This window comes from Capsicum annuum, chromosome 1, assembly GCF_002878395.1.
Source record: "Capsicum annuum cultivar UCD-10X-F1 chromosome 1, UCD10Xv1.1, whole genome shotgun sequence".
Lineage (NCBI taxonomy): Eukaryota > Viridiplantae > Streptophyta > Magnoliopsida > Solanales > Solanaceae > Capsicum > Capsicum annuum.
Window position 1 is genome coordinate 134,567,051 of NC_061111.1, and position 15,458 is coordinate 134,582,508.

At 34.0% G+C, this 15,458-nt stretch overlaps 1 protein-coding gene and 1 pseudogene across 3 annotated transcripts; one reads left to right on the forward strand and one right to left on the reverse strand.

Annotated features, from left to right (window-relative positions):
- The first annotated feature begins 677 nt into the window (after nucleotides 1–677).
- LOC107856037 lies at nucleotides 678–5,557 on the forward strand. Of its 3 annotated transcripts, XM_016701036.2 has the most exons (3): nucleotides 678–2,085; nucleotides 4,009–4,127; nucleotides 5,263–5,557. In XM_016701036.2, the coding sequence occupies exons 1-3, from the start codon at nucleotides 1,558–1,560 to the stop codon at nucleotides 5,282–5,284; spliced, it is 669 nt and encodes a 222-aa protein (XP_016556522.1). In that variant the 5' UTR covers nucleotides 678–1,557; the 3' UTR covers nucleotides 5,285–5,557. The 3 variants fall into 3 exon arrangements, with proteins under 3 accessions (XP_016556522.1, XP_047253034.1, XP_016556524.1); XM_047397078.1 differs by lacking the exon at nucleotides 5,263–5,557 and having other exon boundaries at nucleotides 4,009–4,785; XM_016701038.2 differs by lacking the exons at nucleotides 4,009–4,127; nucleotides 5,263–5,557 and adding an exon at nucleotides 3,128–3,501.
- A 7,881-nt stretch (nucleotides 5,558–13,438) lies between these two features.
- Nucleotides 13,439–15,071, reverse strand: LOC107856046 (annotated as a pseudogene).
- Between the last annotated feature and the right edge of the window lie 387 nt (nucleotides 15,072–15,458).

The following is a 15,458-nucleotide window of genomic DNA, read 5'->3' on the forward strand; positions in this document are numbered from 1 at the left end:
ACGAGCTCCCGGTCATACTTAGCAGTTCAAATTTTCAGCAGCCAGAGTTTATGGTGAGTCTTCATAGTTTGAGGACATGATTATTCTTCAGCAATTCAGTTTATCAGTACAGGTTTCAGTAGTTGGAGTTAGTTGGAGGCTTTTCCTATCAACTTTATGTTCAGATAGTAGAGGCTTTCAGACTAGAATATTTCAAACAGATGTTTAGTTTTTGTATTGATATACCGTATTCATTATTTATTTACAGTATTGAACCTTATGTCCAGTTTCCATCTAATTTCTACATATTTACAGTATTATTATTCAGTTATAGGTACCAATCATGGGTTAGTTTGTGGTCCTTCGGAATTATGAGCATCATGTAGTGTTTGGAGTACAGACTCGAGGCGTTACATGTAACTTTACTCTACTTCCTTTATCATGCATCAATAAAAAATAGACAAACAAGGAGAAAGCAATAGTAGTAGCAGTTCTCATTTTTCTATGGCTAGACTTTTGGTTGGCAGTTGCAGTGTCATCAATGAAGAGGCTAAGAGATGGACGATAATAATTATCCCTCGCTCCTAAAATTAGGATAGGCCACATGTGTTGTACCAAACAAATTCCCATCGTTCACATTTCTAGCTAAGTGAAGCATCATGTTTATGTATGAATTCTTGAATTTGTTCCATAAATTTAAAGGTGAAAAAATCTTTAATTTCAAATTAGAAATAGCTTTAATTTTCTTTTGGCTAATAATTCTTGTCAACTACTAAGAGATATAGACTATTTCGGACCTTTTATCACTGGTCTAGATGTCTATCAATTTGCAGTTACTTTCTTTATTTGAGATGCTTCTTAAGTTTTAAACTTTGCACAGTTCCTAAAAAATATTCTTCATAAGTTCACTTGAGTTTGATGAACTTGACCTAAAAATCCCAGAACAAGCCCAAACATTCTAGAATTGGCTATGTGATGAAGGGGTTGTATAAATAAAGACACCTGTAAAGCCACCAATTGTACCTAAAGGCTTAGGATTAGTTGCTATAATTTGAGACATAACAAGTTTTTACCCATAACGGGTACTTTAAGAAGCCAGTAGAAAGCAATATAAAGAAATAAGTTATTTCCTTACAAAAATAAGCGAACTTGATAATATAATATATAATTGAAATGCTCTCTATTATTTCAAGGAATTTTTTAAAAAGTCGGAGTACAAAATTTCAGAATGCAAGAGGTAGTCAATTCAGAAAAAATTGACTTCATTAGAGAAGCTAATATTATATACTTTCTATGTAGAATCTAATCTCCTTATTGAGAACATAGTGAAGTAAGTGGTTTGTCTAATTGCGTGGAAAAAATGTAATAACAATAACTTACAACTTCAATTGGTGTTATCTACTGCAATGTTACAGGGCTAAAAGATATCTTATCAAAATAGAGAGTAGAGCATCAACTTTAAATGAAAGAAGTAGAATACTGGACATTTATCTTGAGACATGTTAAAGAGAAGAAGCGTGGTGCAAATCTCTTCATCTTGCTTCCTGCGAGGTGAAAGAAAAACTAAAGTGGTTTTTCATGTTGAGCATAGAGTTTCAAAATTACTTGATGTCACTAAATACAGGTTATCCTTCATTTATGAAACCATATACAAGTGTTAGTGTTGATTTGGGTGATAAACCAAGTAAGTTTAATGGTTCATTATCAAAAGTTCAACAATTTCTGAAAAATCTTGGCAAGAAAGCTTTTAAGAATGTTCCAGAAAATAAAGAAAGCAGCATTTCAATGTCAGATCATGAAGGAAGGAAGATAAGTGAGAGAGCTCATTCCTTACAAGACCTTGCTTTTGCTGGCGGTGGCGGAAAGTTGGCTTCAACACGAAAACCTCTTGAATTTTATACTAAGGACGTTGTAGTGCCTTCATCTACATCATCATCTTCTGTATCAGGAATCCAGAGTCAAACATCTATTACTTCTGATGCAGATTCTGATGACAGGACTTTTGGTGATGAAGGAACTCTTTGCTGGAAGTTGTTGATTTCCCATTTGTTCTTTGATGCTAAAAGAAACGACCAAATGAAAACCTCTTGGCAAGCGAAGATTCAGGTTTGCAATCTCCTTTCTCTTTCCATGTGTATGTGCTTTTATCTTTGATTTAAGCTTTTTGGTTACTGACATCATAATTTGCTAACTACTGCTTTGAATCAAATGAACATCTTTTGCACTTAGTACTGTAGGTGGAAAATTAGCAATTAAGTTTTGTCAGTTGCAAGTGCTTGAGTAAGAAATGCTTTTGGTTCCATATTATATAACTTTTTTGTTTTAGAAATTGGGTCTGGATTGGTTGATTTTCTCCTCTTCCTGTGAGAGTTATATCATGACAAGAAATTTTTTTAATGACAGTGTGTAGTGAATAATCTTCCAAATGTCAGATGATCTTGAGAAAGGTCATAGGTTATCTTGGTAGGCTAAAAATATGATAAGTTAAGAGAGAATGTAGTACTTTACTGGAGGGGTTGGGTGTCATTGCTATCAATATTTCACAAAAATGTAGCTACTTTACGAATAGGTATGCAAATATTTATCCAAAATTTTAAAGACAGAGAAATACGTACAGTGTTACCAGTGCTATCTATAATGTAATTCTTTCAATAGACAAATGGATCTTCATTCCTCTACTATAACAGTTTAGGTAATTGGAACTTCTATTCTAATAACTATTGTGTTTGTCTTCTTTGACTAAAGATTAGTTTTATTATCACATTTTTAACTTCTTAACTAATTTAATCATTAAATCTAATTTAACAGATGTTTGATTGTGAATCCTCAAGAGATTGATTACAGCAACAAAAATGCATCTGTACAAATTACCAAAAGGCTATTATTCGGTGAACTTCATCCTGAATGCTACTTGCAGTGTTTAATATGACCAACTTACAAAATATGAAATAAATAAATTAACAAAAGCTTTGAGAAATATTAGATTACATATACAGCTGCATTTTATAACTACACATTGTCAAATGAAAAATAATTTCAGCATGTGTTGATTCAAAGTCTAAGCAAACATGAAATATTAGAAGAAACACATGGTAGAGGTATATGCAACAGCCATGTAAGTTAAAATTAGAAGTCCTAATTGTTTCAGTTAAGCTCGGGAAGCCAAGAAATAAATAGCCCCAGTAAAGCCAGAACAAAGGAAGAGCAGAGTAGATGAAGAAGGATGAATTCTCAGCCATTTGTTCAACAACACGTGTTATTGCTTGTATGTTTACAGCACTGCATATTTGAGAAGAAACCCAAATTGATACCAATTCAAAATTGGATTTTTTCTAGATTTATCTTTGTCTTGAACCGGGGTCTATTAGAAATAACCTCTCTACCTTATCTTCAAGATAGAAATAAGGTCTGCATAGTGTGTACACTCTATCCTCTTCGGACCCCATTTTGTGGAACTACAATGGATCTATTGTTGGTGTACATTGCTTGGCATATTGATGAATTTAGCTAATGTTATTATGATTTGGGTAATTAGGAGTAATAGAGAAAAATATATCTTGTCCAGTACTTTGTTCTTTTTTTAATTGAGCTTCTCTTTTTTAGACCCTCTGATATAATTGATTGTTGTAATTAACATGCAACAATGTATGATAGTTTGAGTATTTGAAACTAATTGATTTTCACCTATTAGCTTGCTTTTATATTAGATAGATTAATGCACACCAATATAGCATTTCGATGAATTTGGATAAAGCAATTATTTTTTAGTAATTAGGAACAAAGAAGAAAAATGGAACATTTAGAAGTATATTACTTATTTCCCATTGAGAATTCTCTCTTCTGGTCACTTTCGTGCAACTAGGAGTACTTTCTTGCTGCTTGCTTTCTTTTAAATTTTTCAATTTTTATATTTGTCAATCTTCCATTCTATGGAGCAAAGAGCAACTTGAAAGATGTTGTGGTTGTGATTCCCAAGTTGGCAGTGATTGTACACATTTTGGAATTATGAATTTTCTTTATTCCGTGCAGACTAGTCGTGTTGAGATGCCCTTTCATTTACATCATATTAAAGTGCACGACTCTCTCATTAATGATCCAGGCAGAGTCCTCGATCTATCTTTGATCCAACAAATGGCCTTTTTCACAAGGTATGTGAATTTGTGTCTTAAGATGTTCTGAGTCTTTTATAACTATCTAAACTTCCTTATATGTGGAAATCCTAGAGTTGTCAGGGGCCAGGTACATGCCTATACAATGTCGTAGGTGCGGGGAGGCGAGATTTCCTCTTATATTGGGGGGATAAACTTCTCCTGAAATATCATCAATGCCGTTTTAGCCGTCTTAACCCTTCATATGTAGGTCTTACAGTTGTCTGGGACATGTATTTAGGCATAGTAGGTGCAGGAAATAAGATTCCCTATTATATTGGGAGATGTAGTTCTCACAGAATGGCTGAATATTGCCTTAAGGGGTAATTTCCTAGGATGTATTAGATGCCTAAAATGTGTAGTAGATATACACCCTATTCTATATCATAGGGTGTATAACTAATACATAGCAAACCATGGGATTAGCACTACAAGGGCTATTAATACATGTTTAAGCATGGTTAAAGATAAAATTCTAGTTAATACACCTAACCAACCAAACAGAGACAGTGGATAAGAACTAACCCTAGCACAACTAATCTGAACATTACTAATACACTCTATTTAGTACTATTCTTATAAACTCTACCATAAAATTGCTAAATGTCTTCGCCCTTTATATATATATATTCTTTTATAATGTAGTAGGTACAGGAAATGAGGTTCCACTGTTGTAGAAAAATTCTAGAGTTATGGGGTGTATATTCAATGAACTAGATGCAGGAGGACAAGGTTTTAAGGGTCAAGACTCTTGGTAGTCATCATTCTGCACAACTTTTCTGGATACTTCAATTAGTTAGATATTCAAGACTCTTGTTCTTAGTATTTAAACACTATTTTCTTCTACTTCAATTGTTTCTGTTTTTTATCTATATAATAATTAATAATATAGCTAGAACTCTCGCTTCAGCTGGATGAAAGAGTATTAGTTAAACTAGCTAATAAGGAAGTCTTCGTACTAACTTTGTGAATTACTTTTTTGGAATTTCTTTCAAGTGAAAACAGCAGCCTTTCCGAGTATAGTTACTTATTGTGAAGTTGCAATGCATGTCAGTTTGCTTACAATTTGAATCAACACATGCTGAATTTTTTTCCATTTGTTTACCGAGTAATAGCCTTTTGGTGATTTCTGTAGGTGCTTTTTTGGAGCTAACTGAACGGGTGAAAAGATGGATAAGATTCATTTTTCATATATTTCATCTTGTAATTCGGATTATGGTCTAAAGTGTTGCATTTTTTTGTAAGGACCATGATTAAGTTATTTAAAGTAAATGAGAAACAGAGAAAGAAAGCCGTCAGTTAAGAAACAAAAGTCCTAGAAAGTTGCGTCTTCATAAAGGTATTCCCTTTTCCCCTTCATTGTAAAATCTTTTTAATCTTAAGTACTTTATCCATTATGTTTTTCAGTGAGATATTTTTCCTATTGCTTTCTGCATGCCAAATTGATCAATTTAATTTTGATCAGCTAGGTTTCATTTCAATTTTGTATACTCTCATTCATAGATCTTACGTGTAAAATTTTGGATGAAATTGTATACTCCGGTTATAATTTGAGACATGAGAAGTTTTTGCCCATAACGTGAGCCACTTTTCACCTCTTTGGTTTATCCAAAATTTTAAAAATAAAGAGATATGTACAGTGTTACTAATTCTACCTACGATTTAATTCTTTCAATTTACAAATGAATTTTCATTCCAATACCATAATAGCTTAGGTTATTGAAACTTTTATCCTAATATATATTGTGTTTGTCTTCTTTGAATAAAGATTTATTTTATTATAACATTTAGAACTGATTAACTAATTTAATCTTTAAATTTAATTTAACAGGTGGTTGATCGTGAATGTCCAAGAGATTGATCGTAGCAACAAAAATTCATCTCCTATTGTAGAATTTATAAATATTATATGTATCAATGTAAATAGACAACAGTCACTATCATATATGAATGTGAGCATCCAGTAGTATGTTATTCTCATGATTATATAAAACATACATATGGGATTATTTCTATCAACTAATACAATCAAACGGGATAGTCCCTTACTATTACATCTTCATTTTATGCTATGTTGTTATAGCATATGGGTTTCCATCCCCAGTTCAGTCCTCAACTTCGATCATACTAACCTGTCATTGCCATTTAAGTATACAATTATTCAATTTTCAAATTGGCATCTAAACCAATGTGCATGATTGGATGACATGTTGGAAAAAAAGTTTAAAAAATTCTCATTGATTACTTTATTCTACTATACGCATTGGGCCCGTGCAACGCATAGGCATTCCTATCTAGTACTTATATATAAGAGAGGATCTTGATTTTAGTAGTCCTCACAAGGAGTTTTCTGGTATTTTAATTTTTTTGTGAAATAAAATTATTACACGTGGTAATTAATAGTGTCTTTTTATTACATATTTCTATTTTCACCCTTATTCTTTTTGTTAAAACTATTCGACTTGGATTTTTATAATTGATTTTTTCTTACCACTTGTTAGCTGATTATTTTAAATCAATAATTACTTTAACTCAAAATTCACTTGTTAAACCTCACTTCATCCTTGTTAGATAATTAGTTAATCCTCCCTTCATTTTAAATCAACAATCACTTTAACTCAAAAAATATTCAATCTAACTTTAATCCAAAATAAAAATTTGCAATAATTTTCAACTACAACCTCATACTTAGTTCTTTGTTATATTATTCAGTTTTCAAAATATATAATTAAAATGGGATGAACAGAGTACTCTTATAAGGAGCGTGAAAAAAAATAACATGATAAGTTAATGGACCAAATTGAGTAATCTATTAATGTAGTTTAATTATCATTTAATATCCTTATAGATCATTTTTTGGTTAATTTATATAAAGGCTCTAAATTAAGGTTATAATTACATAGTATAAACTTGAAATCATTGATTTTGTTTTAGATGATTCTATCGATGAAAAAAATTATTTTGCGAAAACTATTGCCTCTAAAATTATGAGCGAAGTTAAAACTCAACAAAAATCAAAATAAAATTATTTTTAGCTATAACTAAGAAATTACATACTAGCAAATTTATAAAAGTATCGGTATTCTTTCTATTTATGATCTTCATCGAGTGTAATTGATAAATATTTTAAATCATATCATCATATAAATATCGAGTTACTTGTAACCTTTTGATATATTCTAATTCTCTAGTAATACTTTCTTCCTCACAAATAATATTTTATTTAAAATTATGCAGTTATGTGATTAACACCTTTAATAATTATGAAAACTTATCAATATGACTTGTTTAACATATCATTAGATTATACTGATTATAAAGTAAAAATATATATATAATACAAATTATAGTTTTAAATTAAAATTATTATTTTTATACTTTGACTTTAGGCCCGGGCTTAGCAAGGACCTCGTGAAACTAGTTACATATTTATGAGACCATTTTTTTTTTTTGTAATTTTTTTGTGGCTAATTCATTTTGGGGCTATTTCTTTTTTTTTTTTTGTAAAGAAAACTTGAATATATTTATTATAAACTAACTACTTGATTGTATATATTTAAATTATCGGAAAAGAAAAATTGAAGAAGTTACATAACAACTATAAACATCTTGTTACAAAAGACGATCACACAATCAAAGAGCCCGATAGGGTAGCAGCGGAAAATACCCAAGACTAAACTTTCCCTTCCAACTTGAACTAAGAGGAGACAAATAAATCCAAGCAAAATAGATTAATATACAGCAAACAAATCAACCAAATGAAACAAGATAAGAATAAAGGCAATCACACGAGACACCAAATTTAAGTGGAAAACCCTTCGGTGTGAAGAGTAAAAAACCATGGGACCAAATCTCCACTGTAATCATCAAAGAGTTACAATATTATCCTCCAAAATAGACACCAAACAAGTGTCAAACAACAAGAAACAATACATAAACCACAGCACCAAACACTAGAGAATTAAAGGAGTGAAAGCACCAAAAATGCAGCTACTGTTCGAGAATGAAGAACAGGATCTAAAGGCCACCAAATTAAGCTCCGTCAGTTCCTAATCAAATATTGAGATGAGAGGAACAAGCATTCCAAAAATCAGCTCAATCGGAGAAGAAACAAAGCGAAAATCTCAATTTGAAGTTGACAGTTGTGGCTGAAATTTAGGTGCGAAAATCAGCTTTCTTTTTCTCTCTTTGGCTGCTGAAAACTCTCTTTTTGTGATGGTGAATAAGACCTAAAAAGATCAATATATATACCCCATAGTAATGGGCCTATGGGCAAAAGTGGGTTGGTCCAAATTGGGCTTCATTTATCCACATAGGAAGGAAAAAAGACCCAATAACCCAACAATTCTCCCCCTCCCAACTATGTGGAGGAGACCGCCATCCCGGCGATCATGCAACAATCTTCAAAATTCCCTATTGGAAAATATTTAGTCATCATGTTGGTACCATTATCATCTGTATGAATCTTCTCAAGTTCAAGCAACTTCGAATCCAACACATCCCGAATCCAATGGTATCTCACATCAATGTGTTTAGACCGACCATGAAATGTAGAATTCTTGCCAAGATGTATGGCACTTTGACTGTCGCAATAAAGCACATACCTCTCTTAAGCACAACCAAGTTTCCCAAAGAATCTCTTCATCCAAAGCAATTCTTTACAAGCTTCAACAGCAGCAATAAGCTCAGCTTCTGTAGTAGATAGAGCACCACATTTTTGCAACCTAGATTGCCAAGACACAGCTTCCCCTGCAAAAGTAATCAAATATCCTGAAGTAGACTTACGGGTATCAACATCACCGGCCTTATCTGAATCAGTATAACCACAAAGAATAGGCTTTCCTGTACCAAAACACAAACTCAGACTAGAAGTGCCACAAAGATATCTCATAATCCACTTCACAGCATTCCAATGTTCTCTTCCCAAATTAGAAAGAAAATGACTAACAACACCAACAGCATGAGCAATATCCGATCTTGTGTAAACCATTGCATACATCAAACTACCAACAGCTGAAGCATAAGGAACTTTCTTCATATCTTCCTTCTCATCATCACTGGAAGGACACTGCTTCGTGCTCAACTTGAAGTGCATAGCTAAAGGTGTACTGACAACCTTAGCCTTGTCCATGTTAAACCTTCGAAGTACTTTCTGAATATACTTTTCTTCTGATAACCATAACTTCTTGGCCTTTCTGTCACGAAAAATCTGCATGCCAAGAATCTGCTTTGCTGGTCCTAAGTCTTTCATAGAAAAAGACTTACTCAACTCTTGTTTCAACTTTTGAATCCTGCAAGCATTATAACCAACAACAAGCATGTCATCAACATAAAGCTATGCAATAATAAAGTCACCATCAGAGAATTTTTGCACAAAAACACAATGGTCTGAAGTAGTCTTCTTGAAGCCCTACTGACTCATAAAGGAACCAAACTTCCTGTACCACTGCCTAGGAGCTTGTTTCAAACCATAAAAGCTCTTCTTCAATTTGCAAACATAATTCACTTTTCCCTTGACTTCATAACCTTCGGGTTGCTCCATGTAAATTTCTTCATCTAAATCACCACGGAGATAAGCATTTTTAATATCCATGTGCTCAACCTCTAAATCTAGACTTGCAACTAAGCTTAGAACCACACGAATGGATGACATCTTTACAACCAGAGAAAATATCTCATCAAAATTAACTCTCTTTTTCTGGTTAAATCCCTTTACAACCAATCTAGCTTTGTACCGTGGAATTGGATTACCATCTTCATGCTTCACTTTAAAAATCCACCTATTTTTCAAAGCTTTTCTGTCTTTAGACAGCTTAACCAAATCAAAGGTATGATAATCTTGCAAAGATTTAATTTCATCTTCCATAGCATCAAACCACTTTTCTTTTTCTTCACTTTTTATGGCCTCATCAAGACTCTCAGGTTCTCCCCCATCAGTCAAGAGTACATACTCACTGGGAGAATAACGAGATGAAGGTATTCTCTCTCTTGTAGATCGTTTGAGAGAACTCTCTAGAGCATTAACAACTGGTTGCTGATCTACCATATCAACTTGCACTGGAGCATCAACAACTTCTTGCTGTTCATTCTGAACATGATCATCATCTTCATTATCAACTTGATTTTCATCATCATGAAGATTTTCTTCAGGAGCAGTAGTCAACGAAACTGGATCAACATCAACTAGGCTCTCACTACTCTGAGAATCAACCTTCTCATCTTTGTCAAAATCTTCAATTGTTTGGTCTTCAAATAACACAACATCGCAGCTTCTAACAAGTTTCTTCTCAATTAGATCATAGAAACGATAGCCAAATTCATCTTGACCATAACTAATGAAGATACACTGTCTAGTTTTAACATCCAACTTTGACCTTTCATCCTTAGGAACATGAACAGAAGATTTACACCCAAAGACTCTAAGATGGTCATAAGAAACATTCTTATCATACCAAACTCTGTCAGGGACATCACCATTCAAAGCAACAGTAGGAGATAAATTGATAACATAAACAGCCGTATTAAGTGCTTCTTCCCAAAAGGAATCTGGCAGCTTAGCATCTGAAAGCATACATTAACCCTCTCAACTAGTGGTCTGTTCATCCTCTCTGCTAAGCCATTCAACTGAGAAATCTTTGGAGGAGTTTTCTGATGCCGAATACCCTACTCTCTGCAATATCTATCAAAAGGACCAATAGACTCACCATCATTATCTGAACGGATGCATTTTAATTTTTTTCCCTGTCTGTCTTTCACCCAAGGCCTGAAAATTCTTGAACACAACAAGTACTTGATCCTTGGACTTCAAAGAAAATACCAGAGTTTGCGAGAATGATCATCAATAAAAGTCACAAAGTAATGTGCACCACTATGAGACCTTACTTTAAAAGGACCGCACAAATCAGAATGCACCAACTCCAGCAAATCGAGCTTTCTTGAAGGCGGATGACTCTGAAAAGAAACTATTTTCTGTTTACCGGGTAAGCAATGAACACACTTTTTCAACTTTGCTTGTTTACTCCAGAAAGCAAATTTTTCTTACCCAAACTATCAATCCCCTTCTTACTCATATGACTCAACCTTCTATGCCACAACTCTGATGAAGTATCATTCTCCACCAAGTTTATCAAGCCTCTAAAAGTAGAGCCCTGAAATACGTACAAGTTAGACAACTTGTCACCTCGAGCCACAATCATCGAACCTCCAGTAAGCTTTTACTGGCCAGCACCAAGAGTATTAACATAACCCTCATCATCAAGACTTCCTACAGAAATTAAATTCAGGCGAACATCTAGAGCATGCTTGACATTATTGAGAACTATTTTGGAACTATTGTTACTTTCCAAACAAATAGTGCCAATGCCAAATACTTTAATTTTATCATTATTGCCCATTTTCAACATCCCAAAATTACCTGGGGTATAAGAAGAAAATAATTCCTTCTTTGGCGTAACATGAGATGTAGCACCAGAATCCACAAACCAGCTAGACTCATCGCAAACAAGATTAATGTCATTCTCACCATAAGCAACAAGAAGATCAGCATTAGCAACAACAGCAACACAATTTTCATTATCGTCTTCTTTCTTTTGTCGTCTTATATCTCTCTTATGCTTATAACAATATTTCATGTTATGTCCCTTTTTGCTGCAATAGTCACATGTAACAATCTTGAATTTGGACCTTGACTTGATTCTACTTTTATCTCTATCATTTGAATCTCTGGACTTGTTTCTCTCCCTCTCTTCAGTAACCAAAACATCAGAGTTTGAAAATAAAGAAGATGAAGCCTGAGATCTTCTTCTCATCTCTTCATTCAAGACACCACTCTTAACATATTCCATAGTTACAATACCACCGGGAGCATAATTAGTCAAAGAAACTCGAAAAGTTTCCCAAGAGTCAAGCAGAGTATTAAGAAGCCAAAGTCCTTGAATTTCTTCATCGAACTTTACACCCATTCCGGACAGCTGGTCAAGGACACCCTAAAAATCATTAATATGATCAAAAATAGACCTACCCTCTTTATATCTGATATTCATCAATTGCTTAAGCAGGAACAACTTTTTATTGCCCGTCTTCGAAGCATAAAGTGTCTCGAGCTTATCCCACAAACTTCTAGCATGTGTCTCATTCACAATATGATTTCTAAAATTATCTTCAACCCATTGTCTGATATAGCCACAAACTTGTAAGTGCTCAAATTCTCAATCCTCATCTGTCATGAATTCAGGTTTAGTAGATGCAAACACAGGTAGATGTATTTTCTTGACAAATAGAAGATTTTTCATCTTGCCTTTCCAAGTATAATAGTTACTACCATTCAAACATACCATCTTGCTCATATTTTCCTCCATCATTCAAATCTACAATCAACAACAACGAACTCTCTGATACCACTTCTTAGGAAAGACGAGCGCACAATCAAAGAGCCCGACAGGGTAGCAGCAGAAAATACCCAAGACTAAACTTTCCCTTCCAACTTGAACCAAGAGGAGACAAATAAACTCAATCAAAATAGAGTAATATATAGCAAATAAATCAACCAAATGAAACAAGTTAAGAATAAAGGCAATCACACGAGACACCAAATTTACATGGAAAATCCTTCGGTGTGAAGAGTTAAAAACCACGGGACCAAACCTCCACTATAATCACCAAAGAGTTACAATATTGTCCTCCAAAATAGACACCAAACAAGTGCCAAACAACAAGAAACAATACATAAACCACAGCACCAAACACTAGAGAAATAAAGGAGTGAAAGCACCAAAAATGCAGCTACTGTTCGAGAATGAAGAACAGGATCTAAAGGCCACCAAATTAAGCTCCGTCAGTTCCTAATCAAAGATTGAGATGAGAGGAACAAGCATTCCAAAAATCAGCTCAATCGGAGAAGAAACAAAGCGAAAATCTCAATTTGAAGTTGACAGCTGTGGCTGAAATTTAGGTGCGAAAATCAGCTTTCTTTTTCTCTCTTTGGCTGCTGAAAACTCTCTTTTTGTGATGGTGAATAAGACCTAAAAATATCAATATATATGCCCTATAGTAATGGGTCTATGGGCAAAAGTGGGTTGGTCTAAATTGAGTTTCATTTATCCATATAGGAAAGGAAAAAGACCCAATAACCCAACACATCTTTCTATTTTCCTTTTTGGCTAAAGGAGATGTTTTTTTATTTACGTGACCAAAGAAGTGAAGACATGATTACAAGAAGTGAATTTTCTTATCGAAGCTACTCCAGAACAATCTTTATTAGAAGTGGTTAATCTGAGGTAAGGGATAATACAACAGTAATAAAGTTTGGGAGAGGAATAATATTGTGGCAATCAAGTTACATTACATGTGCAAAGAGAAAACATACGTATTGTTTAAGGATAGATTTCAATTAGAGACCTCAAGCCAAGAGAGGATATTATTTTGTATTCACTAAATCCAGCTTCTAAGAAGAGTTTTTCCCATTCTTTCTTGCTTCTCTCTTTGGAAGCATAAGTAATCCTCATGATAAAGTCCATCAAGTGTTGTGATTGAATAAGCTGCTCATTGCTACAATTATCCTCCATTATTATGTCTATGATTATCACTTTCCCTCCCTTTTCCTTGCTTGGAATTGACTCTTTGCATATCTTGAGCAACTTAACACAATCTTGGTCACTCCAATTGTGCAAAATCCACTATTTCACCATAAAGCAACAATTTAAGTAATTAGTAAATAGTTAGGAATATTTCCATTGTACTATTGTAGCAGTAACATAACAAAGTTTTTTTGTTACATTAAAGTAACTGAATTTTACTTGTTATAATAGTTGTCACAAAACTTTATACCTACCTAGCTACCTATAACATTAAAATTCTTCAAAATTTACCCATTGTTTGACGACAAATTAAAACCAAAACCTAAGATAGGTTATAAGGTTGTTTGTAATAATAGTGTTATAAATTGAGTTACTTCAACATAACAAAAAATGATTTTATGACTTTTACTGTAATATATAGTGAATAAAATATAATAACACTATAAAAAAAAATTGTGAAATTCCCACTGTTTTCATCGGAACATATGGAAAAATGAGATTGTAATGCAACTCATCAAAAAGCCTCTAACAAGTCCATTTTTGACAAATTCTAAATAATACATACCTTGAGTAGGATTGCATTAGCATGAGGAATGTTATCAAACATACTTCCGACTACAAATTTCAAGTTTTCAGTTTCCTTTCGCTCACCTATGACATGAGGTAGATCAAAAATAATGCATTTCAAGCTAGGAAAAGTATTTGCGATGGCCGTGGCCACTGTGCCACTTCCACCACCAACGTCCACCAACGACGTCAAGCCCTCAAAGACATGCTTACAACAATCAGAAATCAACAAATTGGAGATCAACCTCGAATCACCAGCCATTGCATCGTTGAAAACACTATTAAAGTTTGATTCTTCAGCACAATAATCCCAATGAGATTTCCCATTTGCCGTTTCAAAGGCAGTGGGGAGATCATCCCGCAACCATTTGCTCAGGGAAGCAGCCGTGTTTAGCACAACAGGATGTTGGGCAAAAAGGAAAACTGACCTCTTGCCGGAGGGGTCATTTTCCACAAGAAGACGGCTAACACGGGTGAGTGAATAGCCGTCTCTCTGTTGTAATTTGTGATACTTGAAAAGGCCAAAAACAACTAAAACTCCCATTAAAATCGGGATAAAGGAAGCCTTAGAAGGGTTCAAATTAGGCAACGTAGCAACAAGGTCAGAAAGGGACGTGATTGGATTTCATTTTTGTGAATTATATCAGGAATTCCTAATTCAATTGCGCATTTTATACATAAAGGACGCAAATAACTCGATATGTAATCCCAACTTTGAGCTTCAGCTTGTATTAGCTGATTAGCACAAGTGCCTTCGTTGTTGAGCATTATGTCAACTAATTAAAATGAAGAGTTTCATAAGCACAGTGTTAATTAGGATATGAATTACTAGAACATAATACTGCTACTTTTATGGAGAGACCCCGTTGCGTGGACTTCGGGGATTAACTAATGATGCAAATTTAGGATAATAGGATTAGGCGATTTGGGCAGGGCAGCACAGGGATATGACTATTGATTTGGGCAGGGCAGGACAGGCTCCTCCCCCACATGCCTCAGTTGTCATCCCTAGATTAGGTTAAGTTCCATACTCTTATTAATCTTGCTAATTATCAAGTACCAATCCTACTATATCTACATAGGGTAGGATCCATATCGAACCACTTGTTACCCCAAGTGGCTTAATTAAAAGCAAAGAAAAATCTGTAGGGATAGTTTGGCATCCAGATTAAATTATTCATCATTTATA